General features: G+C 39.7%; 1 protein-coding gene across 23 annotated transcripts in view; it reads right to left on the bottom strand.

The window, feature by feature from the left end:
* The window catches only part of MAGI1 (membrane associated guanylate kinase, WW and PDZ domain containing 1), a 645,192-nt gene that overhangs the window by 249,758 nt on the left and 378,370 nt on the right, over positions 1–17,064 (bottom strand). For all 23 annotated transcript variants that reach the window (XM_061396466.1, XM_061396472.1, XM_061396468.1 and 20 more), the window contains exon 2: positions 15,930–16,046. In XM_061396466.1, coding sequence (XP_061252450.1) covers positions 15,930–16,046 — 117 coding nt within the window. The remainder of the gene's footprint in view (positions 1–15,929; positions 16,047–17,064) is intronic.

The raw sequence follows: 17,064 nt of genomic DNA, 5'->3' as shown, positions 1-17,064 counted from the left end.
CAATGCAAAGAAATAGAGGAAAACAACAGAATGGGGAAGACTAGAGATCTCTTCAAGAGAATTAGAGATACCAAGGGAACATTTCATGCAAAGATGGGCACAATAAAGGACAGAAATGGTATGGACCTAACAGAAGCAGAACATATTAAGAGGTGGCAAGAATACACAGAAGAACTGTACAAAAAAGAGCTTCATGACCCAGATAATCACGAGAGTGTGATAAGTCACCTAGAGCCAGACATCCTGGAATGTGAAGTCAAGTGGGCCTTAGAAAGCTTCACTACAAACAAAGCTAGTGGAGGCGATGGAATTCCAGTGGAGCTATTTCAAATCCTGAAAGATGATGCTGTGAAAGTGCTGCACTCAATATGCCAGCAAATTTGGAAAACTCAGCAGTGGCCACAGGACTGGAAAAGGTCAGTTTTCATTCGAATCCCAAAGAAAGGCAATGCCAAAGAATGCTCAAACTACCGCACAATTGCACTCATCTCACATGCTAGTAAAGTAATGCTCAAAATTCTCCAAGCCAGGCTTCAGCAATACGTGAACCGTGAACTTCCAGATGTTCAAACTGGTTTTAGAAAGTCGCTCAGTTGTGTCCCACTCTTTGTGACTCCATGGACTATGCGGTCCTTGGAATTCTTCAGGCCAGAATACTGGAGTGGGTAGCTTTTCCCTTCTCTGGGAGATCTTCCCAACCCATGGATCAAACCCAGGTCTCCCGCATTGCAGGTGGATTCTCTACCAGCTGAACCACAAGGGAAGCCCAAGAATACTGGAGTGGGTGGTCTATTCCTTCTCCAGCGGATCTTCCCGACCCAAGAATCAAACCAGAGTCTCCTGCATTGCAGCAGATTCTTTACCAACTGAGTTATCAGGGATGCCCCTATCTCATCTCATAGCATCCTATATCTACTGGGATTGCCAAGGAGGCAAAGGCGCAAGGTCTTTAATCCACGTCTACTATTCACATAGGGCCTTAAAATTAGACTTTTGTTATCATCAAATAAAGTTATGTCTACAGTGACAAAGATACACTAAAAGAAATGTATTTGGACTTGGAGTCTTTTACTAGACTCTCCTGCCTTTAATATACCTTGAGTTAATGTTTTATGCATCTTGCAGTTAGTGAACGGCCCTATCATACTGCATTGTTATGTGTATGCTAAAAGGATTAAGTAAATGCAAGCATTAAAACCACGTCCTATCTTTTACTGTGGCACTGGGTTTTGTTGTTGTTACTTTTAAACATTTCACAAGAAACAAAACTCTAAGCAGTCTATTCTTGAAGAGTCCTCAGGAGAGAGCACTGTACAAAGGACTATATTATCTTGAGACTGGGCCTGGGATATTAAGATGCTTAACGAGTCAATTATACCCCTAATAAACATACTCCTTTTTAAAGAGGAATTAAGCCCGGAGATGTTAGTCACTTGCCCGTGGTTACATGAGTCGATATTTCCTGATTCTTCCTAGGAAAGGTATTCCACTCCTTTTCCTTATGTCTTCAGTTTGGGGATTTATTTCACGTCCTGGTCACACCGATTCATTGATCTCAAGACTGAGCTTGGTGTCTGTCCTTGTATGTCATGTAGTCCTGGGCTTACCCTACCATGGGATTTACTTCACTCTCTTACAGCTGTCTCTTTGTTACAGTGGTTGCCCACTATGCTGTAAACTCCCTGGAAGCAGGAAAGGTAACCAGTTTCCCCCCTAAATGTTGAGCGTCTATCATGGTGACCTGCTCACAGTAGTATTCAATACACGCTTGCTGAATAGACAGATACATGAAATAAATGGAGAATGGCTGTGTGAATAGTTAGAGCAAATGAATGAAGGCAGGATAAATGAAAGAAATATCAGCTTCTACCCTAAAAGATTCAATTCCAGTACTGTCTCAAACCTTTAATTAGCAGAATTAAGGATGAAGAGATCTTGTAATTGGACTGGATTAGGCTTCTGGTGTTCAAGTATCTGGTGGGTATTACCCTCATAGGAGTAAGGTACCGTTTTACCATGAATGAGACGCATGCATCCCAAATGAATGGCAACTGGTTCTCTCTCAGGCTAGCTGAGTATCTACTACTGGAACTCAGCCACGACATAAAGCCAGGCAGTCAGGGTGCTGCCCACAACCCAGGGCACCATTTACATAGATTATAAACTGAATAGTGCCCCCTGGAATTGTATAATGTGGTAGCTTTGATCGAATCTAAGACTAAGACATATTTTCTTGAAAAACAGGGAGTTTCCTGTCAGTTCAGTGATTAGGACTCCACACTTTTCACTGTTGTGGAGTGAGATCAATTCCTGGTCATGGACCTAATACCCTCATTCCCCCACCAAAAAAAGAGTATGAAAAAATAGTTCTTCTGTTCTCCAAAAAAGAAGGAGTATGTTGAATTACTGATTATTTTCCTTTTTTTTTTTCTAATGTTCTCCAGGTTTTATAAATAGCAAGCAATATGAGCCACGGGCTAAGAAGGAAACTTTTAGAACAAGACAACACCGTTCTACCTTCACCATGACATCTTCAGCAAGGTATCCAATCACCTTGTTCCTCAGTTTCCCTAAATGTGGAGAGTAATAACATATACATACAAGGCTACTGTGAGGATTAAATGAGCTATTACACAAATATAAGATAAAACCTAGCACCTTGCAAGCACTCAATATATGGTAAGAATTCTAATGATGATAATTATACTCATAGTAATCTAGAATGCCATTAGCAGATACTTAGGATCCATTTAAAAGAATTCTTCCTAGCTTATTTCCTAAATATATTGAGTCTGTGTATATGAATCTATGCACACAGTCTGAGTGAAGAAAATGTGGTGGCTACTACTGGCAGCATTAACATCCATGGCGAGTGCCTCGGTTGCAGTTCGACTCCACAATTTTAAGACAAAGTATTAACCTTACCAAGTCTCAGTTTCCTCATCCGTAAATGAGGAAACTCATTTACGTAAATTGTTATTTACAATAACAATTACTTTATACCCACAGTTTTTCCGCAAAGGTTAAATGAGAAACTAAAACTACAACACCTAGCATGTATTTGGTATTCCGTAAGTGTAGGGTTTTTGTTTTAATATATGCACAATGTCTCAGGCTAGTCCCACTATAGTTTAATAAATAAGATCTATCAAAGTACTAACAAAATCTCAATGTTATGTTAAAAACATTAATAATCTGGAAAAACAAAAATATAACACTAATATATAATCCCCTTTTCCAAAAACTACATTCGTTTTTTTAAAAAAACTTTTGGTATGGGTAAATAGATGGGGAAACACTGGAAACAGAGACTTTATTTTGGGGGGCTCCAAAATCACTGCAGATGGTGACTGCAACCATGAAACCATGACACTTGCTCCTTGGAAGAAAAGCTATGACAAACCTAGACAGCATATTAAAAAACAGAGACATTATTTTGCCAACAAAGGCCCATCTAGTCAAAGCTATGGTTTTTCCAGTAGCCATGTATGGATGTGAGAGTTGGACCATAAAGAAAGCTGAGTACCGAAAAACTGATGCTTTTGAACTGTGGTGTTGGAGAAGACTCTTGAGAGTCCCTTGGATTGCAAGGAGATCCATCCTAAAGGAAATTGGTTCTGAATATTCATTGGAAGGACTGATGCTAAACCTGAAGCTCCAATACTTTGGCCACCTGATGCAAAGAACTGACTTTTGGAAAAGACCCTGATGCTGGGAAAGATGAAGGTGGGAGGAGAAGGGGATGACAAAGGATGAGACGGTTGATGGTGTCACCAACGTGATGGACATGAGTTTCAGTAGGCCCCGGGACTTGGTGATGGACAGGAAAGCCTGTGTGCTGCAGTCTATGGGGTCGCAAAGAGTCGGACACAAATGAGTGACTGAACTGAACTGTTTTAAAAATACTTTTATTTGGAAATAATTGCATATTTATAGAAATTTGTAAGAATAATACAAAATTTTAACCATTTCTAATGTTTTGTAGCCATGTGAAAGTAAGCTGCATTCACCATGGCCCTATATCCCTAAAAACATTACAGTGTATTTTCCCAAAATAGAGATGTATATTTGGTTAAAATTTAAATGCAATAGGCAGGTCATAAGTCTACTTTATTCTTATCATGAATGAAACTAACAAAAGTGACATCTTCTTATTGTTTAAACTGTGGGTAGCTCATTTCATAGAGACTTTAGGTAACCTTAACATAGCATAACTGGTGAAGTGTTCTTACTTGGATCTCATCATAAGTGCCCATTATCCATTAGAGAAGCTAGAAATTTTATTTGTACATAGTTTTATAAAACACTTTTGATACAAGATTTCTTTAAACATATATTGTATGTCATTCTCTTAAATGATTCTTCCTAAATCTAAAATTACTAAAATTTCATCAGATCTATTCTTAAAATAACTAAGTGGTAAGGATACTGTGAAACTTCCCTGTCCCTACATAAGTTTCTATGGAAATTGCTTTATAATTTCAACAAATCTTGATGAAAAATGTCAGCTAAAATTATAAAGCAATTAAATGAATTAACATGGCTGCCAAACAGATATGCTAGCATCCTACATCCAGCCAAGGACTAATCTATATGTTATTAAGACTCTTTTAAACTCAATACATTAATTTAAAAACTGGTCTTTAAGGTGACTGAACCCAGAGATATAAACCAAGAGCATGGCCTCTCAAGGGAGGTTAGTACTGGATTTGAATCTGGGTTCCATCATTATTAAACTGCTTATCTTGAACAAGTCACTTATAAGCTCCTCATTCCATGCTCCTAACACAGGGATGGTAACATCATGCCTTTCAGAGTCTGGTGAAGGATAAAAGAGACAAAACTTGTAAATCACTGGGCACAGTACCTGGTATGTAATGGTAAATACTCGATTAATGACAGATGTTATTATTAAGCAATAAGGTTGGTCTAACATGTTTTCACAAGAAGATCAGAAATTCCATCAACTGTAATTGAACTTAAATCTAAACTCCTATGGCTTTTCCTTGTTCTACACTCCTGAGAACCTTAGAATAAAGAACACCAGCCAAACCATGTTTATATGAGTCTATTAACAGACACATATAAATCAAATCCAGTGTAATGAGCCTTTAAGTTCATAGTTTTTCATTTTTTTTTTCCAATATGACTCCATCCACTCACCAAATATGCAATGGCAATTAGAGTTAACAACATATAATAATAAATACAAAGAAGAAAGAACATTAGGGAACTAGCTGATGCTGGGGATATTCAGAGAATGTGCTATTTCAAGTGTGCCTATTATAGGCTAAATGAGCCAATCATTAATCTCCACTATGTTCTTACCTAACACTGAATATTGGGTTGTTACTCAACAAACATTGGAGAATCTTTTTTCTTTAAACTTAGCTTGTTCTCCACCCCCACCCTGCAAAAAAAATTATAAAAATCATAAAACAGAGAACCATATACATAAAGCCCAAAGTCTAATGACAACATGAAAAAAGGGAAAACAGCTGAACTTGAAGAGTCATGTTAGAAAGGAAAGGGAAAAGGGTCTGGAAGAAAGAAGACTACTTTACACAGAGGACCTTTGGTACTTCCCTGGTGGCCCAGGGGTTAGAATTCTGGTCTTTCACTATCATGGCCCAGGTTCCATCCCTGGTGGGGAAACAGATCTTACAAGCCACACGGTACAACCAAAACAAAACAAAAAACTTATACAAAGAGGACCCTTAAATAGAGGATCTATGAACTGCCATGATCACTGCGGGGGGCTTAGGTACCTCAGAAACATCAACACAGGTAATGAGGAAACGGAGTCTCAAAGAACCCAAGTCAACAGCACTGGTTAGGGTCCTGCCAGCCTCTCTGGTCCGGCATAGCAGAAAGCCCAGCACATGTGAAGATCTAGCCCCAAGAAGAAGAGAGAACATCCAGATCAGGAATGTCCAAGTTTTTCTCATGAACTCACTGATGGGATAACTCTAAATCTAGATTACACCTAAGAAACAAGTTTTTTGTTTTTGTTTTTTCCCTAATCAGTTCAGTCATTCAGTCGTGTCCGACTCTTTGCGACACCATGAACCGCAGCACGCCAGGCCTCCCTGTCCATCACCAACTCCCGGAGTTCACCTAAACACATATCCATCAAGTCGGTGATGCCATCCAACCATCTCATCCTCTATCGTCCCCTTCTCCTCCTGCCGTCCCCTTCTCCTCCTGCTGTCAATCTTTCCCAGCATCAGGGTCTTTTCCAATGAGTCAGCTCTTCACATCAGGTGGCCAAAGTATTGGAGTTTCAGCTTCAACATCAGTCCTTCCAATGAACACCCAAGACTGATCTCCTTTAGGATGGACTGGTTGGAACTTCTTGCAGTCCAAGGGACTCTCAAGAGTCTTCTCCAACACTACAGTTCAAAAGCAGCAATTCTTCAGTGCTCAGCTTTCTTTATAGTCCAACCCTCACATCCATACATGACCACTGGAAAAACCATAGCCTTGACTAGACGGACCTTTGTTGGCAAAGTAATGTCTCTGCTTTTTAATAAGCTATCTAGGTTGGTCATAACTTTCCTTCCAAGAAGTAAGCGTATTTTAATTTCATGGCTGCAATCACCATCTGCAGTGATTTTGGAGCCCAAAAAATAAAGTCAGCCACTGTTTCCACTGTTTCCCCATCTATTTGCCACAAAGTGATGGGACCAGATGCCATGATCTTAGTTTTCTGAATGTTGAGCTTTAAGCCAGCTTTTAATTTGGCACAAAACTCCTTGCCTACTATTGCTTTACCTTCTCAGCTTGTACTTGATGAAATGGGAAAATTCATACGTCTGAGAAGTGAAACAGCCAGCAGTGGGGGAAATCCCCTTGACATAGACAAGCCTATGTTTAAAATATCTTCTGTGTATACCATACTGTGTTAAACCTAGAAAAAGTACAAAAACAAATCAAAACCCTAAGAATTCATCCCTACCTATGTACATCCCTTGTTGCCAGAATATCCCATTTTATAGAATGTTTACAGAAGCATCAGTTTAAACTTATATGTGTTAAGATATAAGTATTATGTAAGAGAGAACTCTGTACCATCATATGAACCATTCACTTCTTTATTATAATTCTTGGCTTCTTATTGGACAGCCCCATGGGAAACCAATGTAGAACAAGTAAGATCAATGTAGAACAAGTAAGATCTGATGGAGAAAGAAAGAAAGGACAGGCATAGGCAGTAAGGGATGGGCCAGTGGGTAATGGGAGTCTCCAGACCTCAGACCAGCTAGGAGCACATGGTAAAAAACAGGACTGATGGGTAGAATGGAAGAGGAGAGAAAAAGTGGGGAAGTGATGGAGAAGGGATGAGGACATACACTGATCTGATTGTGGGCAACAAACATTTGCAACTGAATAGAAAAGGGGGAGGGTCTACCAGTGCAGTGAGCTTCAGTTCAGGTCCTCAGTAGACTGTTTTTTTTTGTTTTTTTTTGAGCCCAGAGTGAGAGACAGCCTATGTATCAGCATTATGGCAAGGCTTGTGGGACACAGTATGAGCACAAAAGAGAGCACTTGGAGAGCTGTTATAACTGTTACTAGTCAGAGTTTTGCAACAAGGCTGGGCTTGGTAAAGACTAAAGTGATCCTTCAATATCAGCCATCACTAACTGGTAAGAGGAAAAGGGAAACAGTCACAGTGAGAACATTTCTAGTGACTTTCATCTAATTAGTTCTGGGGTTGCTTACAGAACTGTCTACATCATGAATGAAAATCCGAAGCCTTCTACTTGTGTCAAACACAACCTAAACACAGAGATGTACAGTCCAAGAAAGAAGCAAAGTTCCTATACCCAGTTCTTTATCCTGGCCTCTTGCTGATAAACTGGTCTAGTTAGTATCATCAGCTGTAAATGAAAAATGAGTTAGTTCCAGGCAAGAAGTACTGGAAACAGCTATGCTTAAGAGAAACTAACACATTTGAATAACACCAAAGGTAACTTATGGTCCTGACATCACAGTCACATTCAAAATAATAAACACATCAACTGTTGGTTAGCAGATGCTAACATGCCCATTAAAATCTACCACCACTACAAATAAAAAGCAGGATCACCTATGTTTACCACATTAGATTTAAATAATCTTAGAGATCAAAGATGTTTAATTCCTTTGTAAACTCCTTTAAGTCAATGATCAATGCCTCTTACAGGTTGCAATGATCTCAGTATCAGGGAGAGCCTTGATCAACATGTTAAGCTACAGAAAAAACTGACTTATCCTTTCCTCTTTCAAATGACCTCTGCTTGAAAAGAAAGAGGTGTTCAATCTCTATTGAGCCCAGAGAAGGGAGAAGGAACAGGAGGGGTGGACTTCGGCATTCCAGAGCCCTGAGACTCCTAGATGAGTTGTATCTCGTTTTGACAGCAGCAGTAGAGTAAATGACAAGCCCTGTCAGGTAACGCATTTATCTTCACGGGCAAAGCAGCCGTTCCAACAAGAATCTCAGATGTTGTCACATCAGCTAAGACAAGAAGTCATAAAGCAGAATGGCTATCATTGCAGGAAGTGCAGTGATATCTAGACTGTAATTAGGAGGGGCTGTGAATGGGCACTCCAGCTCCAAGCTCACCAGGAGCCTGGACTTTCTGGGTTTAGATTCTCAGTCATGTAATCAGTGGAGTCTTCATCAGCCAACTCGGAGCTCAAGCCGCTGAGCTGCCCTTTATTCTGAGAGTTTTATGGCAAGAGTAGCTCTGCTGATTCCCCAAAATGTTAAGTAATGAAGAAAAAAAATAATAAAACAAGAAAAACAAAGTGGGTCTCTATCCATCTCTTCATCAGTTCTTTCAATCAATAGATATTTATCCCATGTTCCAGAAACTCAGCCAGCCAGGTGTGGGCTGATCACTGAGGTAGATCCAGTCGCTGGCCTCAGAAGAGTAGGATTCTAAAAGAACAGATAGATATACAGCAGGCAGGGTACGTGGTCAAATGGGGTGGCGGGGCTGGGGGAGCAGTGAGGAAGGCGGTGGGCACAATCTACGGAGGCCTTCCTGGAGGTAGCAGCATCTAGACTAAAGCTTACAAGAAGCTTATGAACTGGTTAGATGGAAAGATGGAGAGAAAAGAGATAATAATTTATACCCAGTTATAAGAAGATATCAGGCATATTTGAGAAATGGACAAAGTTTGTATGACTAAAGAATTTAGGGGAAGGGGATTGGGAATGTAAGCAGGATTTGAGGGGCAGGAGACAGAAATATTAACCAGATGATTCTGAGGAATGACAGAAGTCAGCAACACTGATGATGTTTACATGCATTTGAAATCTACTTATTGGGGATCCCCCTGGAGCTCAGTGGTAAAGAATCTGCCTGCGGATTGGATTCCTGGTTCAGGAATATCCCACATGCTGAGGAGCAACTAAGCCTGTGCACCACAACCATTGAGCCTGTGCCCTAGAGCCCGGGAACCACAATTACTGAGATAAAACCAATGAAGCCTGCTCATTGCAACTACAGAATAGCCCCCATTCACTGCAACTAGAGACAAGCTTATGCAGCAAGGAAGACCCAAGACAGCTGAAAATTTTAAAAATTCTTTTTTAAAAGATCCATTTATCTTAAGGTGGTTTTCCATGAGTAGACCACTGATATATCTCAAGAGATTCCTACAGTGATTTTTTTTAAAGCTGAATAATCATTAAGCAGTTATTAAAATTCAATACTACACATCAGTGAAATACATGAAAATCAGAGAGAAGACGCTTATTTCTTAGATACAATGACTTATCTAGCTTCCCACCCCCAAGACATAAAACTCTATGATTTTAAACATTTATAATTCAACAGTGAGGTTTTTCTTTCTTTCTTCTTTCAATCTCAGTGGTTCATGGTATACTGCTCTAATCACATCATTGTTGTTTAGTCTCTCAGTTGTGTCTGACTCTTTGCGACCCCATAGACTGCAGCATGCCAGGCTTTCCTGTTCACCGCCACCTCCAGGAGCTTACTCAAACTCATGTCCATTGAATCAGAGATTCCATCCAACCATCAGGTCCTCTGTCATTCTCTTCTCCTCCGGCCTCAATCTTTCCCAACATCAGGGTCTTTTCTAATGAGTCAGCTTTTCGCATCAGGTGGCCAAAGTATTGGAGTTGCAGCTTCAGATCAGTCCTTACAATGAATATTCAGGATTGATTTCCTTTAGGGTTGACTGGTTTGAACTCCTTGCAGTCCAACAGACTCTCAACAGTCTTCTCCAACACCACAGTTCAAAAGCATCAATGCTTCAGGGCTCAGCTTTCTTTATAGTCCAACTCTCACATCCATACATGACTATTAAAAAAACCATGGCGCTGACTAAACAAACATTTATTGGTAAATTAATGCCTCTGCTTTTTAATATGCTGTTCTGGCTTGCCATAGCTTTTCTTACAAGGAGCAAGTGTTTTTTAATTTCAAGGCTGCAGTCACTATCTGCAGTGCTTTTGGAGCCTAAGAAAATAACAGTGTCATTGTTTCCCCATCTATTTGCCATGAAGTGATGAAGTGGTAGGACTGGATGCCATGATCTTATTTTTTTGATTGTTGAGTTTTAAGCCAGCTTTTTCACTCTCCTCTTTCACCCTTATCAAAGGCTCTTCAGTTAGTTCCTCTTCGCTTTCCAGCCATAAGGGTGGTATCATCTGCATATTGGGGATTATTTATATTTCTCCCTGCAATCTGGATTCCAGGTTGTGCTTCATTCAGCCCAGCATTTCACATGATGTACTCTGCATATAAGTTAAATAAGCAGGGTAACAATACACAGCCTTGACATACATACTCTTTCCTAATTTTGAACCAGTTCATTGTTCCATGTCCAGTTCTAATGGTTGCTTCTTGAACTGCAAACAGGTTTCTCTAATTACATTACTGTCAATTATACCCAGTACAGGAGTTAGAGAATTGGTTAAACCCTGTCCATGCTCTTGCTAACTGTGTGATTCGAAGCAATCTCTCTGAGCCTCTGTCTCCTCCAATGGATCCATCTCTTGGGGCTGCTGTCAGTGTTTGGTGAGACAATGTTGGAGATAGATATTTCTAGTTCCATTTTACTAGAGATTTAAGAAAAAAAAAAAAAAGAGACAGAGAGAGACTCAGAGAGGCTATCTGACCAAGCTGACCAGTTATAGAACAGCCCTCATATTTTACACCAAGGCTTCTGACTCATTCTGCATCTAGTTCTCTCTTTTTCCACAGTAATTTGGGGTGGGGGGTGGGGGGAGGTGGTAGTAATTTTCAGTATGAAAAGGCAAAAATATATGATACTGAAAGATGAACTCCCCAGGTCGGTAGGTGCCCGATATGCTACTGGAGAAGAGTGGGAAAATACTCCAGAAAGAATGAAGAAACAGAACCAAAGCGAAAACAATGCCCAGTTGTGGATGTGATTAGTGATGGAAATAAAGTCCAATACTGTAAAGAACAATATTGCATAGAAACCTGGAATGTTAGGTCCATGAATCAAGGTAAATTGAAAGTGGTCAAACAGGACATTTTAAGAGTGAACATCGACATTTTAGGAATCAGCGAACTAAAATGGACCGGAATGGGTGAATTTAATTCAGATGACCATTCTATCTACTATTGTGGGCAAGAATCCCTTAGAACAAATGGAGTAGCCCTTATACTCAACAAGAGTCTGAAATGCAGTGCTTGGGAGCAATCTGAAAAATGACAGAATGATCTCTGTTCATTTCCAAGGCAAGCCATTCAGTATAACAGCAATTCAAGTCTACGCCCCAACCACTAACGCTGACAAAGCTGAAGTTGAACGGTTCTATGATGACCTATAAGACCTTCTAGAACTAACACCCAAAAAAGATGTCCTTTCCTCATAGGGGACTGGAATGCAAAAGTAGGAAGTCAAGAAATACCTGGTGTAACAGGGAAGTTTGGTCTTGGAGGACAGAATGAAGCAGGGCAACGGCAAATAGAGTTTTGCCAAGAGAACACACTGGTCATAGCAAATACCCTCTTCCAACAATACAAGAGACAACTCTACACATGGACATCACCAAATGGTCAATACCAAAATCAAACTGATTATATTCTTTGCAGCCAAAGATAGAGAAGCTCTATACAGTCAGTAAAAACAAGACTGGGAGCTGACTGTGGATCAGATCATGAACTCCTCATGAATACTCACTGGAAGGACTGTTGCTGAAGCTGAAGCTCCAATACTTTAGCCACCTGATGTCAAAAACTGACTCATTAGAAAAGACTGTGATGCTAGGAAAGATTGAAGGCAGGAGGAGAAGGGGGATGACAGAGGATGAGATGGTTGGATGGCATCATCGACTCCATGGACATGAGTTTAAGAAAGCTCTAGAAGTTGGTGATGGACAGGAAAGCCTGGTGTGCTGCAGTCTGTGGGGTCACAAAGAGTCAAACACAACTGAGCAAATGAACTGAAACAAATAATTTTCAATGATAATATAATTAAATTTTATCTATGATGACCCTTTTCATACTATGGAATAAAATGTTTTTGAATCAAAACAAAAGAGGAGTAGAAAATAATAATGACTATAGCAAAAATAGCACTAAATGAACAATTTAACTAGGTAAATTCTGGATGAGAAGTGAGTAATGCGGCATTAGAACTGGTATGATTTTAAGGAAACTACATTTGTTACTTCATTTTTTTACCCAAAAATACGGATGCAAAACTTCCACTGTCTTTGCCAAAAAACTAGGATAAAATGGAATTCTGAATGGCAAAACCCATCATGGTGCCCAGAAGGTTCTACTACACTATGGTGACACTAAAACAAACTTGAGAACAAACAGCCTTATCTGTTCATTTCTTGTGACATGTGAGCCTCCTAAAATGTACAGAAAGGGAAGTCTACCCCAGCTCGCAAGCACCTGCTCATGAGATCATCCCTTCTCAAAAGACCAAAGGTACTGAAATACCGGCAGCAGGAAGTTCTGGAAAATATAGATTGCAGGAGTTCATTTCCCTGTGGCACAGTCAACAACATCACTGGGAAGATCCGTGACTCGGTCCAGGGCTTCCTCACCCATGAGCATGACAGCTTGGTACTGAGCTCTGCTCTATCAGTCACATGGGCCAAAGAACCAAAATAAACACACGTGTGAACCCAGTCATCTAAGCCCATAACCAAATCCCACGGGACCCCTGTTCCAAGGCACACACACGGCGCCAGATTCAGAAACAGACCTCTTCCAAGTTTCCTTCCTGTTTTATGCAGGAAATATAAAATGAAATGTTACCTGTTTTCTCTTTAGTGAAAAAAAAATCTCTCTCCACATTCTCAATTTCTGATTTATTGGTTTCATAGACATGAAACATCAATACCAATGGCTCTATATAAGCAAAGACAAAATATTATTTTCCACTGTTTTTTAAAAGGCTGAGGTCATTTTTGCCCCAATTCCTACAGAGTGATAAGCTTAAAATCAAGCCATTTAGCTCACAGTCAGGTCCAATAAATCACTGGAAAAAATAAATGGAAAATCTTGCCAAAATGTAACCATAGTAACACCACAGATGCGTCAAGAAATGGTGTGCTCATTTGCTTCATTCCCCATTTCTTAAATTGGAATCTGAGTAGGGGAAAAATTACACAGAGAACAATCATGATTCTGCAATTACTGAATTATGCAAAATTGCATCCAACCTGCTTACTAGAACTTCGGAGGCAGCAACGGTCGAGCTACAGAAATAGCCCTGGATGGCTTACAAGTCCCAAAGCCCTGGATCTGCCATGTAACAGTTACTTGATTGCTCTGTGTTTCCTCATCTGGAAAATGGGTACTGGAAACCTCAACCTCAAAGGGCTGCTATTCTAAGTGTAAAATGGGACAGTATATCAGAGGTAGGACAATGGCTTGAAACCCTAGTCACATTTGGCCTTACTTTAATTGGCTTACCTTCCTGTCTTGATTTCTTTCTTTATTTCTATAAAAATAGAAAGGCAATCCCTGCCCATTCATGTGAGTAACCACAGGTATTGTCATCATTATTATTATTAATCCAAGTGTAAGGAACAGTTAGGATACTATTAGGATTATGGCTTTCAATACTAATAATACAAAATTAAAAGAACTGGGGGCCAGAGATTCACATTAATGCATGATCATATTTTCTCTGTCAAATGCAGCTCTGAAAATAAATAAATAAATAAATGTGGCTCTTCCACTCAGCAGAAAGAGGCAACTTTGGGGCACTGGCCCAAGTCACTTGCAGTCAACTCAGTCTCTTACTCTTGGCTTTATGAATAGGTGAAATGGAAGGCAGGGTCTGTTCTAAAATCTGATCGCTAAAGGTCCCCAGCTACGCTTCCAGTCTAAGTCCCTGAAGAACCACGGCATGCCTGAAATCAATTCTGTTCATCATTTTGCAGTAGTATGAGGAAACACTAGCACTCAAGCACATCACTGGAAAAATATTACTTCTTTTAAAGAAAACCATCCATAGCAAATGAATTAGAACAATAGGCAGAGTACCTTGAACTTCAAATTTGTCCTCCTTTTTTTAGGTGATTAAAAAAATTTTTTTTAATTATAAAATTTTGAAGGACTGGATAACAGGAAAAAAGAAAACTCCCAAGTAATAAAATAAAAATCATTCTTTCTTCTTATTTTCTTCTTTTTCTCTTCCTATTTTGAATGAAGGTAAATAATCACACATCTTCCCAGGATTCTCATCTCATAATGAGCTGGATGAGAATGTAGACTGATAGAGCATGGTTAAACCTCATGATCTGGTAGGCTGATTCCCTCCTCCCTTCCTTCTTTCCCTTAACCACAAAATTCCCAATGTCATAGTCCCTATGTTCTATTATCTTGCTTTCTCAGATTTGGTCTTATCTAATAGGTCCCTTGGACTGCAAGGAGATCCAACCAGTCCATTCTAAAGGAGATCAGTCCTGGGTGTTCTTTGGAAGGAATGATGCTAAAGCTGAAACTCCAGTACTTTGGCCACCTCATGTGAAGAGTTGACTCATTGGAAAAGAGTCTGATGCTGGCAGGGACTTGGGGCAGGGGGAGAAGGGGACGACAGAGGATGAGATGGCTGGATGGCATCATCGACTCAATGGACGTGAGTTTGAGTGAACTCCAGGAGTTGGCAATGGACAGGGAGGCCTGGCGTGCTGCAATTCATGGTATCGCAAAGAGTAGGACATGACTGAGAGACTGAACTGAACTGAACTGAACTGAATAGGTTTGGAACTTTGGGCTTTTTAATCTGTGGAATCACAGAGGCTTTCTTCAAAGGAAATCATACATGAAATCATGATTTATGAATCTCATTAAGGTGGGAAGAGAGAGTTCACTGAGGCATTCCCTTTGTTGAGGGCCACCAGAGACCTACTGAAATCCTCAGAGGTCAGTTTGAAGGCCTCTGGCCTGGTCCTCTCCACTCATAACAAAAATGGTTAACATTTATGAGGCTTACACCGTGCCCATACGATACAAACACTTGATAAATGTCACTCCTCTGACTTTCTAACAGTTCTGTGAAGTTAGTAAGAGTGAGATGTCTTTTTCACTACTGTGAAAACATGCCCTTACAAAGGATAAATAATTTGCCTGGCATATTCAAGCCAGAACTTGAAAAACTAAGTAATTCACCTGGTTAGGTACTCTGTCTGTCAATTGTTTTGCTTGTTTTTAAATTGTTTCGCCATTTTGGGGCCTCCCCTTGCAGTATGTGGGGTCTTAGTGTCCTAACTAGGGATAGAACTCACACCCCCTACATTGGAAGCGCAGAGTCTTAATCACTGGATTGCTAGTCCCACACTGTCAATTTGGACTCCCCGCACTTAGGGAGTCACTAAATGAGCAAACTGCCAAGTACTCCAGAACCAGCTATTGTTTGTCTTCCCTCAACTTTTCACACACCCACCAGCAGTAAGATGTCCCAAACTGGCTACTTACAAGGCACAGCATGGCGGTAAAGGTTATCTCTTATGGTCTGCTGGAGCTCATGATCAGGCGACCCTTTCTGGAACCTCTGATTGAGAAAATGTCGCAGGTCTTTGTTCAGCTTTCCTCCTACAGGAAATATATAAAACAGAAGGCATCAAACATCAGGTTTCCTAGAGACTGAGCAGCCTGAGAGCCATGTATAGGAAAGCCACAAGAAGCCATTCTAGTCTGCTACCCTCTGTCATCAGGAAGACTTAAGTTTTGGTTTTCCTATGCAGGGGAAAAAGCAAGCAGGAATGTAATAAAGATAAAACAGCACTGAAACAGTATTAATTTGGGGGTCCCAATTCACATAATACTAGGAGAATCAAACAACAAAGAATTCAAAAGAAGCTATTACATTTAAAATATGTATTATAGACACTTGCAAACATTATTAGATGGAAAGTGGATGGCTGAAATCTTACAGAGGACAATCTATCAATAGCTGACAAATTATAAAATGCTCTTTGACTAGGGATTCAACTGGAATAAATTTACTCTATGGCTATACTTGCAAAAGTCTGCCCAAATCTCCAGTATTGTTCACTGAAACATTTTTGTAGCAGTGAATAAATAAAAATAATCACAAAAAAACCCTGGAAACAACCATCAGGAATCAACTAAGTAAAACTATCATCTGCATAATAACTACTCTACAAAAGCTAGATCTTCATGTGTTGGAACTGCAGGAAAATATGTGGAATGGTAACTACCATCTGACCTTTTATGTGAGAAGAATAAAGAAAAGGAGAGACATGTATTAATGGAAGGAACCACCAAAAAGTTTTAACAACAGTCTCCTTTAGGAAGAAGGACTTGAGTTTGGGAAATAAAAGAGGATACGTCACTCTTCATTATACAGACAGAAAGAGATATATAGATCTTACTATTCTGTGTTGATTTATAATCACTGAACACATTTTTTTTTTAATTGGTGTTGCTTAAGCAATAGTTATCTGGGCTGGTCTATGTGTTTATTTCTTTTTAATTCTCTACAGTTAACAGACCTAAACAAAAGCTTAAAAAATATATTATTACAAAATGTATCACAGAAAGAAGAAGGTAACCAAACTTTTTAAAAAAATTATAAACACAAATTATA

Source organism: Bos javanicus, chromosome 22, assembly GCF_032452875.1.
Source record: "Bos javanicus breed banteng chromosome 22, ARS-OSU_banteng_1.0, whole genome shotgun sequence".
NCBI lineage: Eukaryota > Metazoa > Chordata > Mammalia > Artiodactyla > Bovidae > Bos > Bos javanicus.
The sequence above is the reverse complement of the archived record's forward strand: the minus strand, read 5'-3'. Positions and strand labels throughout refer to the sequence as shown.